Source organism: Zootoca vivipara, chromosome 4 (assembly GCF_965207765.1).
Source record: "Zootoca vivipara chromosome 4, rZooViv2.hap1.1, whole genome shotgun sequence".
NCBI classification, from domain to species: Eukaryota; Metazoa; Chordata; class Lepidosauria; order Squamata; family Lacertidae; genus Zootoca; species Zootoca vivipara.
The window spans coordinates 85917867-85932413 of NC_142587.1; the positions used below are offsets into that span (position 1 = coordinate 85917867).

Consider the following 14547-nt stretch of genomic DNA (forward strand, 5'->3'; position numbering starts at 1 on the left):
AAATCAAACTAATTGACTTCTCATTCACGCTGGCAGATTTTTCTCAGCCTCCAAAATGCTTCCAACGAGAATAAAAAGACTCGCTTTTTGTACAGACGGCGAAGGTCACCCAACGCTCCCATGAATTCTTTGCTGTTTATAACTGAAAAGTACACCACGATCTTTGGCAAAGGGTCTCCTGCTAAGTTAGTTATGCATCCTAATTCGTTACTGTAAGGACACTAGAGAACCGGGAGACTTGACACCACCACTAAAGAATTCAAAGCAATATTTCAATCAGAAGACGATATCAGAAGTTAAACGCCGCCTCCTGCTGTTCCGCAGAGTTTTTGTGCAGCACCCCGTGGCTGGTGCAGGCAACCGAGCTGCCATTTTTGTGGTCGGAACCATAACAGATAAAGGGGTGCAGCAAAAAAAATGTGACCGTGGCTCAGTGCCTGCGCTTAACTCGCAACACTTTCTGGAAGGCAAATGGTTCCCGAAGGCCATAGCAGTCAGGCTCCAGGGGCAGGGAAACTTTTTGCAAGGGCCCATTCCATTCTGGGAAAGGGGGAACAAGTGCCTGGGGTGGGAAATGTATACAAAAAAGTGAGTGAGGCTTCAAACGTAGATGTTACCTTTCTACAGTTTTGCCGTGCATCCGTCTGTCTCGGGAGACAACGAAGGAGTGCGCCTTTTGGGGTGATGTCAGACTGCTGGAGAGTTACAGCGCCTGCTGTGGCTGTAGAGACCGATATGGGAGAGACACGTTTTTGTTGACTGGTGACTGGGAGCGGCCGCTGAGACAACATAACACCAGTCCCGAAAGACCTACATTGGCTCCCAGTACGTTTCTGAGCACAATTCAAAGTGTTGGTGCTGACCTTTAAAGCCCTAAACGGCCTCAGTCCAGTATACCTGAAGGAGCGTCTCCACCCCCAACGTTCAGCCTGGACACTGAGGTCCAGCTCTGAGGGCCTTCTGTCGGTTCCCTTCCTGCGAGAAGTGAGGTTACAGGGGACCAGGCAGAGGGCCTTCTTGGTAGTGGCGCCCGCCCTGTGGAACACCCTCCCACCAGATGTCAAGGAAATAAACAACTATATGACTTTTAGAAGACATCTGAAGGCAGCCCTATTTAGGGAAGCTTTAAATGTTTGACATTTTACTGTGCTGTTAATTTTGTTGGGAGCAGCCCAGAGTGGCTGGGGGGAAACCCATCCAGATGGACGGGGTATGAATAAATAAATAATAATGATAATGACTGGTGGGGCAGATGAACACCTCCGTGCAGGCAAGCAAGAAGCATTATTGGAGTCAGGCAAAAACACTCAAGGAGGGTACAGAGCAGGTGTGTGCATGGAGTAGCCTTGGGAGGAAGGCTGTGGCTAAGGAGTGGGTGTGGCCTGGAGGGTCACATTTGGTTCCCTAGGTTCGAGGTTCCCATCCTTGAACAGTGGTACCTTGGTTTAAGAACAGCTTAGTTTATGAACAACTTGGATTAAGAATGCTGCAAACCCGGAAGTGGGTGTTTTGGTTTGTCTTGCAATAAGAACATGTTTCGCGTCCTGTTGAGTGTGTTCCATTTCTAAATTGAGTCCCCCGCTGCTATGGGAAAGCATGCCTTGGTTTAAGAACGCTTTGGTTTAAGAACGGACTTCCGGAACGGATTAACTTCGTAAACCAAGGTTCCACTGTATTACATCTAACTTTAGCTTCTGCTCGTCGAAGAAGAAGAAGAAGAAGAAGAAGAAGAATAAGAAGAAGAAGAAGAGGAGGAGGAGGAGGAGGAGGAGAACTTGCCCACCTTTCGCCCTAAGGTCCCAATGCAGGTGACAACAATTAAAAGTCAATCTTAAAAGCAGTTTAAAACAACTTGCAATCACAAATATACATCTCAGGTGTCAGGGAGGGTAAAGAGGTGGATCTCCAACATTTGTCAAAAGTTCCATAGCAAAGATGCCAGACACACCTCTGGGGCGGGGGGGGGGGAGAGTTCCACATCTTAAGGGGCTGCCACAGAGAAGGCCCTATTTAAGGCCACCACCTGAGCTTCTGAGGGTGGTGGAACGACCTAGCTCTGCTGATCTTAACACTCGCAAGGGGGTGATTTTTCAGATATCTGGACCTGGGTCATTTAGGGCTTCAACCACGAACACGAGCACCTTGAATTGGTTCACAAAGGGAGGGACTGAAGCTCATAGACGGAGTGCATTTCCTGGAACTTAAATAATAAAATAAGCATATACAACAGGAGGAGGAACAAAAGGAACTTTTAATTATTTTAAATATTTCTTACATTCTTAGTGTAAAAGTACTACACAGTTAGACGGAAGTAGCAAAATGCACCAGGAATTACATGTTGGTGGTTATTATTTACACAAACACATACAGGTGGCTGTACAGAGTGCAGATAATTACCAAATCACACTACAAAATAAACAAATCTTTACTTGCAACCACTTCTTAAATATATTTGACTTTGTGGTATTATTGGATACAGATTCCAAGTATTAAAATACAAAACAATACCTCACAATTATATAAAACTCTAGTAGCTGTAATTTATTATTATTATTATTAATTTAAATGGAATTTACAGATGCAGAAACCGCCAAGTCCTATTTGCATCTTTTACATTCCAAAGCACGGAGGACCTTCTTGCAAAAAGGGACCTACGAAGAGCATCAGATAATCAGAGCAATGCCACATAAATTATGAAATACTGACATGTGGAGCAACAGTATTATGCTGCATCGTAGTTTTCAGTGGCCAACAGAAAATATTACAAGGGACTCCAGTCTTCTGTGAGAAAACGAACTAAGCTGCCCTGAACAGTGTGACATTTAAGTTATATTTGGCAAACTGGAATTGCCCCAATCCAGCCAGGCTCAAATAAAAGTCTAACAAATGAGCAGATTGATCACTGGACACCTCAGCTAATGTGGGTGATCACAAGTCGAAGTGAGGGGATCATTCCTGCTTCACCTGTACAGGGAAAATGTTCTTGTCCGTCTGGAGATTCAAACCTTTCCGCTACCTAGAGATTTCAGTTCGGTTCCGGGGGTCTGGCAAACCCAATTTCCAATGGAGGAAATAGATCCACATAAGTATTTATTTGCCAGCACAGTTTTAGCTCCTAGATTCCATGTGCACCCAAATGCACTCCCCATCCCGGACAGGATGTTCATTAAGAATTGACTCATGCAAGTGATGTGCTAGTCACATGCAGGCTTCCTAAACCTTCTCCCTCCCTACCGGCTGAGTGCGCCAGATTTCCTGCGCAATTCACATGAAATCTCCCAATGGATTTGCCAAAACATGGTAGCCTTTCCCAACATGGTACATTCCAGATGTTTTGGACCCCAATGCCAACCATCTCTGGCCATTTGCCATCTTGGCTGGAGTTGAAGCTTTTTTTTAAAAAAAAAACAAAACTAATGAACTTGACCCTGTGGTTCATCATAACTGGGAAGATTTAAAATGCCTGAAGGCGGCTCATGTGGTGGCATATTCCTGTATAACACAAATAACACCACACAGGCTCCAAGAAGTGCATTTGTGTTGATGTGTTGTTAGTTCCTTTAGAGGCCCCCCACAGAGCCTTTCTTTTTATGTGGCCAGATTGCAAATATGTGATATAAAAGCAAGGGGCAACTTTGCAATCCCCTTGATTTTGGATAAGTAACACCTGCTTGCTCAATGGCTCAATGTTTATCCAGCGAGCTCACTAGTTTATCCCTCACAACTCACCTCAGAGAGTGTCTAAACGGAGCAGATCTAAATCAAATGTGTAGCAGCAGAAGCAGGGATTAAACTATGGTGCTCATTTTATTATCCCCACAACTACCAGTAGTGAAAGTCCTTTCCTCAAGGGGATGGCACAACAAACACAATTAAAAGTTTGAAGAGGAGCATTGTGGGTGAATGGAAAAGTAGTTGTAGTCGGGGTTACTTGAACAACCCCCCTGGCCATAGTGCACTACCAAATTATTTACACAAATGGATCTGTGGAGAATGGAATAAGACAGGAATGCACATTCTAAGCACCATTGGACATAAGGAGAACCTCAAAGGCCCATTTTATCCAAGAGGACAAGAGTGCAATGGCACCTGAACGCCTGATTTTTTGGCAAGTTGGGACCATTTAATACTGCGCCACACAATCTGTCGCAAGAACATACGGCAGCGCATACTGCCACGTGTGAGAAAACAGGCTTCACCCGGGGAAAGCATCTTTCAAATACTTCAGCATGTCAGAATGAGACCATGGCTGAGCACCACATTTCTCCCTGTAGGTTGGTCAATTGTGGCAGACCGCATTTGTGGCAGACCATGGGGCAGCACCTCCAAACACATCTCCAGCCCTCACAGTCCCCATTTCCTCTCAGCTGCATAACCATAAGCGATGACACAGAACTATAATATTTACTTCTAAAGTCTCACATTTACCGGGAACTATTGCGAATGCAACCTAAGACCGTTCAGAGATAAACTGAAGGGGACTCTTGTGAAGGATAATCACCATTCTGTCCTACGAGCAGAACGTGCAGTTTTGGAACTCTATACTCAAACATCAACACACAGAATCTAGACAGTACCTCAACAGAAATGCCTTTACAACCGATCATTCCGTTTAAAAAAGAAAACGAATTTCTGGTTGCCAGCAGCAGATGACCGAAAGAAATAAAAATCCATTAGGTTTTTTTAAGAGCTACAAAGTCACTCTTAATATGACAGCTATGTGTTTATAGGATGGTAAGCTTTGCCAAGGAGTCCTTTTCATTAGATGTCAAAGGTTAATAAGAAGAGGGAGGAGGCAGATTATCACTTAAAGCTTGTGTCTTTACTAGGAGGAAAACAAGGCACTAGGAGGAAAACAAGGCACAATATCAACCAGGGTGATCCATTAATGCCAACTGCCTGGGCAATCACCCTTTCTTGGAATGCACACTGTAAAATAAGAAGCGGCGTTGCTGTTAATTTTATTTGTTGGCTGCTTGGGGTTGTCTATTCTCAGTTACTTCCGTTGCTCCATCATTGCTCTTGCATGGTGGAAAAAGTGAGGACGGCAAAACAAAACAGATCCTGCTTAAGTGACCCAAGGAGCAGCGCCAAGACAAGTGTCCCCCCCCACCCCCCGGTAGCCATATCATGTCTTCTGTACCAAGCTAATGGGCCACACATGCATGGCCATCGCTTGATTCCTCCACACTTGATTGCAGGCAGGCGAAATGTGTGATGTGTCACACCCCGAAAAGCATGGTGTGGAAGCCTATACATGCAAGATTTATCTGTACCATTTTGAAAGAGTTTGACGGTACTGTTAGGCCTGCGATGGTCCATTCGCACACGCAAGTCATCAGTGGAGGCTATGGTCAAACGATGAACGACACAGGTGAGTCCCTGTGAAGATGGAGGTGGTTTGCAGTGCAGCCACATTTGGGTCGAGGCACCGTTTCTTTAAACCAGTAACTCCACCTGAGTGGTGTCTACCTGGTTGACAGTCCTGGAAGCTCTGGTTTTCATTCCAAATGACTTGGTGATTTTGTTTGCTGTTACTGCTCTGGGTCCCATGTAGTTTCGGACGGGATATATATATATTTGTTCTTCTATTTCGATTTTGCTTTCTATTTTTCTATTGCAAGGTCTTAGCGTGGATTTTGAGCGGACCTCTTGTAATACTGAATTTATTAATACGGAATATATTTCGTATTGATCGGCCCATCGGAATGTTTCATTTGTTGTGAAAGTGCTGCACATACTTGTTCCGAGCATAATTTTCAGAACATATGAAACGAAGACACTCCACAAAGGTACTTGTGGAAATTTGCGAGAGAAAACCAGTCAAGAGCCTAAAACCATTTCATGTGTGGATATGAGTGGCAGCAACAGAACAGATTTTATTTAAAGGCTCGAAATTACCCAGTTCTCACTTGTTGCCCTGTGGACAGTGTAAATTTCAGGGTCCTGTTTGCTTTATTTGCTTTTGTTTATCCAATGGAAAAACACCACACCTTCCCCCCAGTTTGAAGGACCAAAGGTAAAGGAAATATAAATAAATAAAAAAAGCCATAAATTACTCCTGTGGTTGGTGTTCCAATTTAGGATTACAGCATTTCAGGGAAGACGGGAATCTATAAATATAATTTATTAATAATAATTATATGGAAAAGACACAAAGTAGTGAACATACACGGACACATAATTGTATTTAAAAAAATGCCTCTTACAAACGAAAAGCACGCTTTTGATTAAACTGGTGCTCCAACTAATTGCCTTTGCAGCCCTATAAATGACATGCATTGCATCTGCAAATTGTGATTTCCGTGGACTTTTATCAAAAGTTTAAATAATATAGTAAATCAAAGACTTCTTTGAAATGGCTGGGGACTGATCGAGAATCGAATGGGGTAAGGCAGAGCTTTCCCAAGCAACAACGATTTGTTTTCAGCTCCTTATTGTTTTTGGCTGCTATCATTTTGCCTTAAAAAGAAAATGAATTTCTGGTTGCTAGCAGCAGACGACCAAAAGAGTACCATGTTCAATTTCAAACATCCGAAAACAAACCCTGTTGACTATTTGCAATCAGGCTTGTTCTGTTTATAAGGAGCTACATTGTCTGCGGCTGCAGAAGTCATAGGAAATCTGCCACACACAGGGCTGACTGGCAGACCCCCATATCTGTGTCAGATTAAATATATATATATATATATATATATATAAATCACAGTGCTTATTGCTTGCTACCATGGATACCATGAAGATGCTGCTGTCTGCTAACTATTACTAGAGAAAGACAACGTAATTCTCTGGAACAAGTCCTGTTTTGCCTTCATACGTCGCTTTGAGCCATCCTGGTTCCACAGATGGATATACTGTTAAGAAGAAAATAAAAAGAGAAGGTAGCTCATTACTCTCTTGTGAATACATAATGGCAACCACGCCGCACAACAACACACGTGGCATCTAATCTGAAAGGGGAGAAGCGTTAAGTCTGTCTTGTACACCTTAGAAGCTAACAAAATTTGTCAGGCCACATTCAGACAAAGATACCACTTCGAACTTCCCCCCAAAGAATCCTGGGAGTTGTAGTTTCTTAAGGGTTCTGAGACCCCTAATTCCCCTGACAGAACTACAGTTCCCAGAGTGGGTTGGCAAACTTAACAACCACTCTTTCCAGGGAACTCTGGGAATTGTAACTCTGTGAGGAGAATAGGGGGGGGCTCTTAAACAACTCTCTGTACCCACAATTCTTTGGGGGGAAGCCATGACAGTTTAAAGCAGCGCCATAGTGCTTTAACTGTATGATGCGAATGGAGTACTTTTGGCGCCATAGGGCTTTCTGTTGTTTCTGCTATGACGAGGACGACGACAACAACAACAACAACAACAACAACAACAACAACAACGGGAGAAGTCTTACCATTGGAAAATATGGCTCCCTGAGGGAAGGAGAGTTCGTGACTGTGTTCAGCCTTGCAGGAATACATGGCTTTGGCTTGCCTGAAAAACAAACAAGCATGGTTTACGTTGCTACAGAAACAGAAACATTCACACTGTGAACGCTGCTGGTAGCAGTCAATGAAGTGGCCATTGATTGAGAGGTGAGAGACGAAAAAAAGTGGGGCACTGAAGAAGTGTGCATGCACACGGAAGTTTATACCCAGAACAAACTTAGTTGGTCTCTAAGGTGCTACTGGGAAATTTTTTAATTTAATTTATTTATTTCGTCTGTGTCAGAGCAACACGGCTACCTACCTGGATCTGTGGACACACCACACATTGAAAAGAAATTTGAAGCACATCCCCACTATCAAAGAATCATTGGAACTGTCATTAACCCTCAGAGAGCTGCAATTCCCAGCAGCCTTAAACTACAGTTCCCAGGATTTTTTGGGTGGTGGTGGTGGTGGAGGGAAATGTGTTTTAAATGTAGGGTGTGTAGTATGCAGTTTGTACCTTTAGCAACAGTACTTGGACCTGGGCGGCTTATAAGGCAGCCCTGCAACCAGGTAATCAATTCAAGACGGCGGCATGGGAGGCTGGCCATGCAAACTGAAGAACAAGAAAGGCAGAAGGGAGCTAGAAACTGCCCTAGCAGAGAATGAATGACTGAATCTTTATTTGCGCCAGCCATCGGCCGTAGCAATAAAACAACAACAACACGATTTACAAAGAATAAAAATAAAAAGTCAGTTATATAAAATACATTTTAGGGCTTTGAATCAATAGTCAAATAGTGGATCTTATTCTAATTGCCCCAGCTAAAAACCTTGCAACCTTTGCTGTCACCTGCTCATCTTGATCTGCCAAGAGAAAGGATACTGTGGCAGTGGCTGGGTGACCCAGAATGGACAATAAAAGAGGGGTGATGACCTCATTCCTCAAGTCTTTTAAAGAGTGCAAACCAGAAGGGCATGCGCCACTGATTCGGTACTGCCATCTCCATAGGGACATAAGCGTTTTTCGTGTGGAATCTGTTGGAAATCGTCCCTCAAGTACAGCTGAGGGCAAAACATTCAATCTTGCGAGAGTAAAAGCCCACCTATATTTTAGAATCGCTAGGTTATGCAGATAGGGTGCCAAAGAGTCGAAGTGGGTAGGTGGAAAATAGTCATACCATGGGCAAAGTTTCCTTATTGTGGCTAAATTGTTCTGGCACTTGATATCATTTAGGAGAAGTGAAAAAGGCAAGGCAGGGAGGGAAAAGAGCTGGGTGGGGGGGAAGCCTCAGGAGTTCACTGCTAATACGATTTAAATAATGTGTCTCTATTTATCCTTGACAGTGCTGGGAGTTAGCCCATTGTCTCCCATATGTTTCCTGCATGCAGCCCAGGGAAAGCCCTGACTTCAACCAGAGCGCCTTCCTAATCAGCGCTCAATTTTCTCTCTCTCAGACACTCCATCAAGAGTGACTTGGCAAGTTCACCTGCACATCTGGAATGCAAAATACAGTTGTACATCTGGTATGCAAAATACAGCTTGGTGGTTTGTGCAAACCGTGACTTGGCATTCTGACTGCAGCCAGTTCATCTATCATCTAGCAAATTGTGTGTCTGTGTGTGTGGTTTTTTTTGTTATCTCTGGCTTATTCTGCAGCCAACTGTTTCGCCTGCTCTTTCCCATCTCCCAAGTCTGTGGACCGAAATGCGATTTGCTCCCGATTGTTAATCACCCACCTTTAACTATTAACAGCCTAAGGAGCTCTGATGTTCTAAGAAAAGATCTCACTGTGTTCCTTTGTGAAGGTGAGATGCTATCTTTTTGCAGTGCCCCCCCTTCATTTGATACAGCCAGGAAGAGAGGGTGTGAAAGGAACATTGTCAGGTGGAACATGTCCTTTAGGAAGTTCCTCCTTTCTCTGGAATAAGATAAGGCCTCCTAGTACACATTAAGAGAGTTATATAAAGGCACCTCTATTTTTAAGAAGCTGGTGGTTTCCTGAGTCTGGCCTTTCAGCTTGTTATAGTTACATTTTGTGGGTCGAAACTTATTTTATTTACATTTCAATTATTTTATTACTTTTGTAAATAGCCCAATGACATAACTGAAGTGCGGCATAATAATCCTTATCATAAATCAGCCGACCCACCGATGGATATTCCTAATGAAGCATAATGAAGAACAGAGAAGATTCTGTTAAGGTCAGCTATGGGGTCAGATCAACCAATACAACCCTTAGTCTCTCCTATCTGTACTGATATCTTTTTAGCACCATTTAACCCTCTCCCTTCTCAAAGGTAAGGGGTGTTGCCTTGGGGAAAGGAGATGGTAGAAAGGGCTGTCTTGAGGACAAGCCCAAATCTTAGCAGGCCTGAGTTCCACTTCAAATGATGGGAAGCTCTCCCAACTTTTAAATTTCTTTCTTTCATTAAATTTATATGCCGCTTGATTGTAAACAAACAAACAAACAAACAAACACAACAACAATAACAACAATTTGTTTATACCCTGCCCATCTGGCTGGGTTTCCCCAGCCACTCTGGGCGACTTCCAGCAGAAGCATAAAATAATCGATTAAAGATTAAAAGCCTCCCTAAACAGGGCTGCCTTCAGATGTCTTCTAAAAATCTGGTAGCTGTTTTTCTCTTTGACATCTGATGGGAGGGTGTTCCACAGGGCAGGCGCCACTACCGAGAAGGCCCTCTGCCTGGTTCCCTGCAACTTGGCTTCTCGCAACGAGGGAACCGCCAGAAGGTCCTCGGTACTGGACCTCAGTGTCCGGGCAGAACGATGGGGGTGGAGATGCTCCTTCAGGTATACTGGACCGAGGCCGTTTAGGGCTTTAAAGGTCAGCACCAACACTTTGAATTGTGCTCGGAAACGTAAACAAACAAACAATCGAGCAAACTTCAAAGTGATTTACAAAAAGATTAAAACCCTGAAATTATCTGTAACCCCCCTCGCAACTTAGAACTTTCAAAAATATAAGCTAAAAACCACACGTCAGCATTCTACATGTCTGGATAGGCTAGCTTAAACCAAAAGCAGGCACTGAAAAGAGAACAGGGAAGGCACCTGCCCAATGTCAAGAGGCAGGGAGTTCCCAAGGTGTGGGCGCTACCACACTAAAAAAAATCTGAGTTCTTTTTACTCTGAATTCTCCCAGTTACAATCTCTTTCCTATCTTTAGATTCAGTGGTTTTTTGGGGCCTTCATGATTGCATGGTGGAAACGAGAGCATGATAATAAAACCATGTATATATACTGAATTGGAGGAATTGAAGGAATTGTGAAGTGTAACTTACCTTCCAGAGGGAGCCTGCTTAAGTGAGCAACCACTTTCAAACAGCTGGGCCTTTGCTGCTACCCTGGAACATAGGAAATCATTTCTAGTTTACGCATGCTCTTCAGAACAACCCGAGGATCCAAATACCTGCACACAAACATGCACAACAACCCTCTGAGATGACTTACACAGATCCCGGTCTCTGGTAGCCGTTACTTGATGCCGTATCGAGCCGCTGTCTCCTGCACATTTTTGGAGGCAGGTCTGGGTTTGCTGGGGCCTTGGGCGTCTCTTTGGCGTCCAGAGAAGTTAAGCTCTGTACCGAACCGCTGCAGCTTTTGTTACCTGAGTAAAACAGCGTCACACAAAATAATAATAATAATAATAATATATTTATACCCCGCCCATCTGGCTGGGTTTCCCCAGCCACTCTGGGCGGCTTCCAACAGAAAAATGAAATAAAATAATCTATTAAACATTAAAAGCCTCCCTAAACTAAAATGATCTCAAGCATATTAAAAAAAAAACATTATTGAGCATCTGGCGAGAAAACAAGAGGCTTGAGAACCCGTTTTGCCACCACCTCACTGCAAGACCATGAGGAGGTGGGCAATTGGCATTAGAATCATAGAATCGTAGAGTTGGAAGGAACACCAAGGGTCATCTAGTCCAACCTCCGGCAATGCAAGAATCTTTTGCGCAACGTGGGGCTCGAACCCATGACCCTAAGATTAAGAGGCCCGTGCTCTACTGACTGTTTCGCTCAGGGTGGTGCTTAACCTCCCCGTTGGTTTGTTCCAATCGCCTGTTTGCCGCATGCAGTCGAGAGAGCAAGCCGAGAGGCAGTTGTAGCGGAAAGCTCAGCGGCAGAATATCTCCGCTGCATGCAGAAGTCTCAGATTCAATCCCTGGCAGGGCTGAGACTCCTGCCTGAAACCCTGCAGAGCTGCTGCCAGTCCACGTTGACAATGCAGAGCTGGATGGGCCAATGGTTTGGCTTGGTATAAGGCTCCTATGGTAAGGAAAGGATTAACTTTCCTCTTGCTTCTACCTTGCAAAAAATAAATTTAAAATCTACCTCCCTGGGCTTTGCGGCAGAGAGGCAGAGACCAAGCCTCTGCAATTTGCCCTCGCTGCATATGCACCATGTATTGCTAATGCTGAATGAGAAGTTTCCTGGAGGAAGCTCTTTGCAATATACAGAAACAAGCCTACACTATAACGAAGCAGCCTGATCTTTATCACTGGTGAGATGAGAGATAGGCTCTGAAATGCAATCACTGGAAATGATAAAGATTGTTTCTCAAGGCGATGCGTTCGCCAAAGTTTCCAGGATCGGTTAGCTTAAAATCCAAACATGACTCATAAGCGGTGAAGAAACTACTGACACCCCAGGTTTTGGTGACCTGGGAATTTTCTGTTTGACTAAACTTTGGTGGGGTATTTTTTATTTTTTATTATTTTGCCTTTTTTCTAATTATCTAAACTTACAGCAACGGATAAATAATCATTATAGCCAACGTCAATTTAGATATATTATAAACATGGAAGTTTAACACAGAAATGTGCAATTATTGCAAACAACATTGTGATGATTTGTTCTTCAATGATTCTGTCCTTATGAGGAATTTTCAAAATATGCCTAACACTTGGCCCAAATAGCTGGATACACCCTTTAGTTAATTTAACTTTTTATGACTGGTTTATTGGTGCTCTGCCAGGTTTGTCTAGTCAGCCAAAATTCAATGGAGAAAAACATCCTTACGGGCTGTTTGTTTTTTTAAAAGGAGCATCACCAGTTTCATTTTATATATCCTTCATTTGTTTCTTTGCACTTACAGTCATACCTTGTGTTACAGACGCTTCAGGTTGCGTGTTTTCGGGTTGCGCATTGCGCCAAACCCAGAAGTACCGGAACGGGTTACTTCCGGGTTCCGTTGCTTGCGCATGCGCAGAAGCACTAAATCGCACTTTGCGCATAAGCGCCGAATCGCAACCCGCGCATGTGCAGATGCGGCACTGCGGGTTGCGAACGTGCCTCCTGCGCGGATCACATTCGCAACCCGAGCGTCCACTGTAATGTTAAATATACCAGGTGTTACTCAACTAATGCAGTGCAAGGATTTTCACTTCTGCAATGGGACCTCTCCCCCACTCCCTGCCCACCCCTCCCCTCAAATGTGTTCCAGAGGATTGGGGGGAGGGGAACCCCCAGAACAGATGACAGTGGCAGGAGGAGAGAAGAGAGAATGCTCTGCCACTGAAGTACAAATCCTTGCAGTGATCAAAGGCTCATGTAGTGCTACTTTGGATACAACCCCAAATCTTCCTTATTAAGTCTAAGCCAACACACAACACCCAGGGCTCACCTTCGGCAGAAGGGATTGACCGGATAGAGGAAGCCGCTGACCTTTTCAATCCGGAGAGACTATATAGTCCTCTTTTGGTCAGGTCTGTTGATGGAGTCACGGTCTCTGGACCGGTGACAGAAGTAACACTATGGCAGTCAGACTCCATGTCTGTTTTTGCTGTGTCCTCCTTTGAGGAAGATTCAGGACTCGGCGTCCAAAGGCCTGAATTTTTCTGTCCGTTGGATGATGGGGACGAAGCAATCCATGGAACTCCTCCGGCTTTATCCCTGGGCTGAGAAGACGGAGGTTTTGTGGTGCTGTTTTGTTCTGATGAGTGAGATGAAAGAGATTCTATGCTGCCCATCGGGGTGCTGTCTGGGCTGCTACTGTAGGAATCAGCTGTAAGGTTTAAAGGTTGGGGAGGTGGAAAAACAGATGATTTTTATCAGGGTGCAATTGTGCTTTCTTGTGGGTAGGAGGGCAACGCTACCGTATTTTTCACTCCATAACACACACTTTTTTTCCTCCTAAAAAGTAAGAGGAAATGTCTGTGTGTGTTATGGAGCGAAAGCGTGGTCCCTGGAGCCAAATAGCCCAGGGGCGAAAAGCAGCTCGTGCTTTTTTTTATTTTTAGAAAGAGCTAAAGGCTAACAAGAGGGAAAGAGGCTGTTTAAAGAAGCCGCTCAACAGCTGATTGCAAGAGATCGGGAAGGGAGATAAGGGACGGTAGCTCCCTTCCCGACCTGCCCCCTTGCCCCGCCCTCCATTGTTGAATGTTCTGCAGAGGGAGGCTGTTTGTTTCCCCAGCACATGTGACTGGCTGATTAGATTATCTGTCTGGAAACTGTAGAAATGGTTCCCCTTCCTTTCCTAAAGAAGCTGCAGAACTGTGAGTTGAACCCCTTAAAAACAGGATTTTTTCCCTTTGCAAAGTAAGCTCAACAACTTTGAGCTGATCCTAAAAAAATGGAGCTTTCCCCCTTTGCAAAAGAAGCTGCACAACTGTGAGCTGATCCCCCCCAAAAACGGGGCTTCCCCCCTCAAAAATTAGGTGCGTGTTATGGTCTGGTGTGTGTTATGGTCCGAAAAATACGGTACTTGCTCATTAGCATCCAAGCATGGTCTAAATCAGGGGTGAGCAATCTGTGGTTCCTCCAGATGTTGGGACTCCAACCTCATCAGCCCCAACCAAGTTGGCCAACAATCAGGGATTATGGGTTTTGGAGTCCAACGACGTATGAAGGACCACCGGCTGCCAGTTCTATTCCTTGGCATGAAATCCAACATAATTTGGTATTGGCTACAGAATCCAGAGAATCCTGGCTTCAATTTAAAGAGGTAAAAGAGCTATTCTTGTTATGATGATGGGTTCTAAATGCATGGGCCATACTGGGCGAAGCCTCCGAAGCCAGAGGAGGACTTAGTGGGGCTCCCCTACTGGTCAGGAGGTAGAACTTCAGCATTATAATCAAGCTTAATAACCCCGTC

At 44.3% G+C, this 14547-nt stretch overlaps 1 protein-coding gene across 1 annotated transcript in view; it reads right to left on the bottom strand.

Annotated features, from left to right (window-relative positions):
- Window positions 1-6112: 6112 nt before the first annotated feature.
- ARHGAP42 (Rho GTPase activating protein 42) overlaps window positions 6113-14547 on the bottom strand; it is a 157983-nt gene continuing 149548 nt past the window's right edge. The window contains exons 20-24 of the mRNA XM_035116468.3: window positions 13078-13458; window positions 10897-11053; window positions 10728-10790; window positions 7403-7482; window positions 6113-6854 (exon numbers count right to left, since the gene is read on the bottom strand). Coding sequence (XP_034972359.1) covers window positions 6766-6854; window positions 7403-7482; window positions 10728-10790; window positions 10897-11053; window positions 13078-13458 — 770 coding nt within the window. The 3' untranslated portion in view covers window positions 6113-6765. The remainder of the gene's footprint in view (window positions 6855-7402; window positions 7483-10727; window positions 10791-10896; window positions 11054-13077; window positions 13459-14547) is intronic.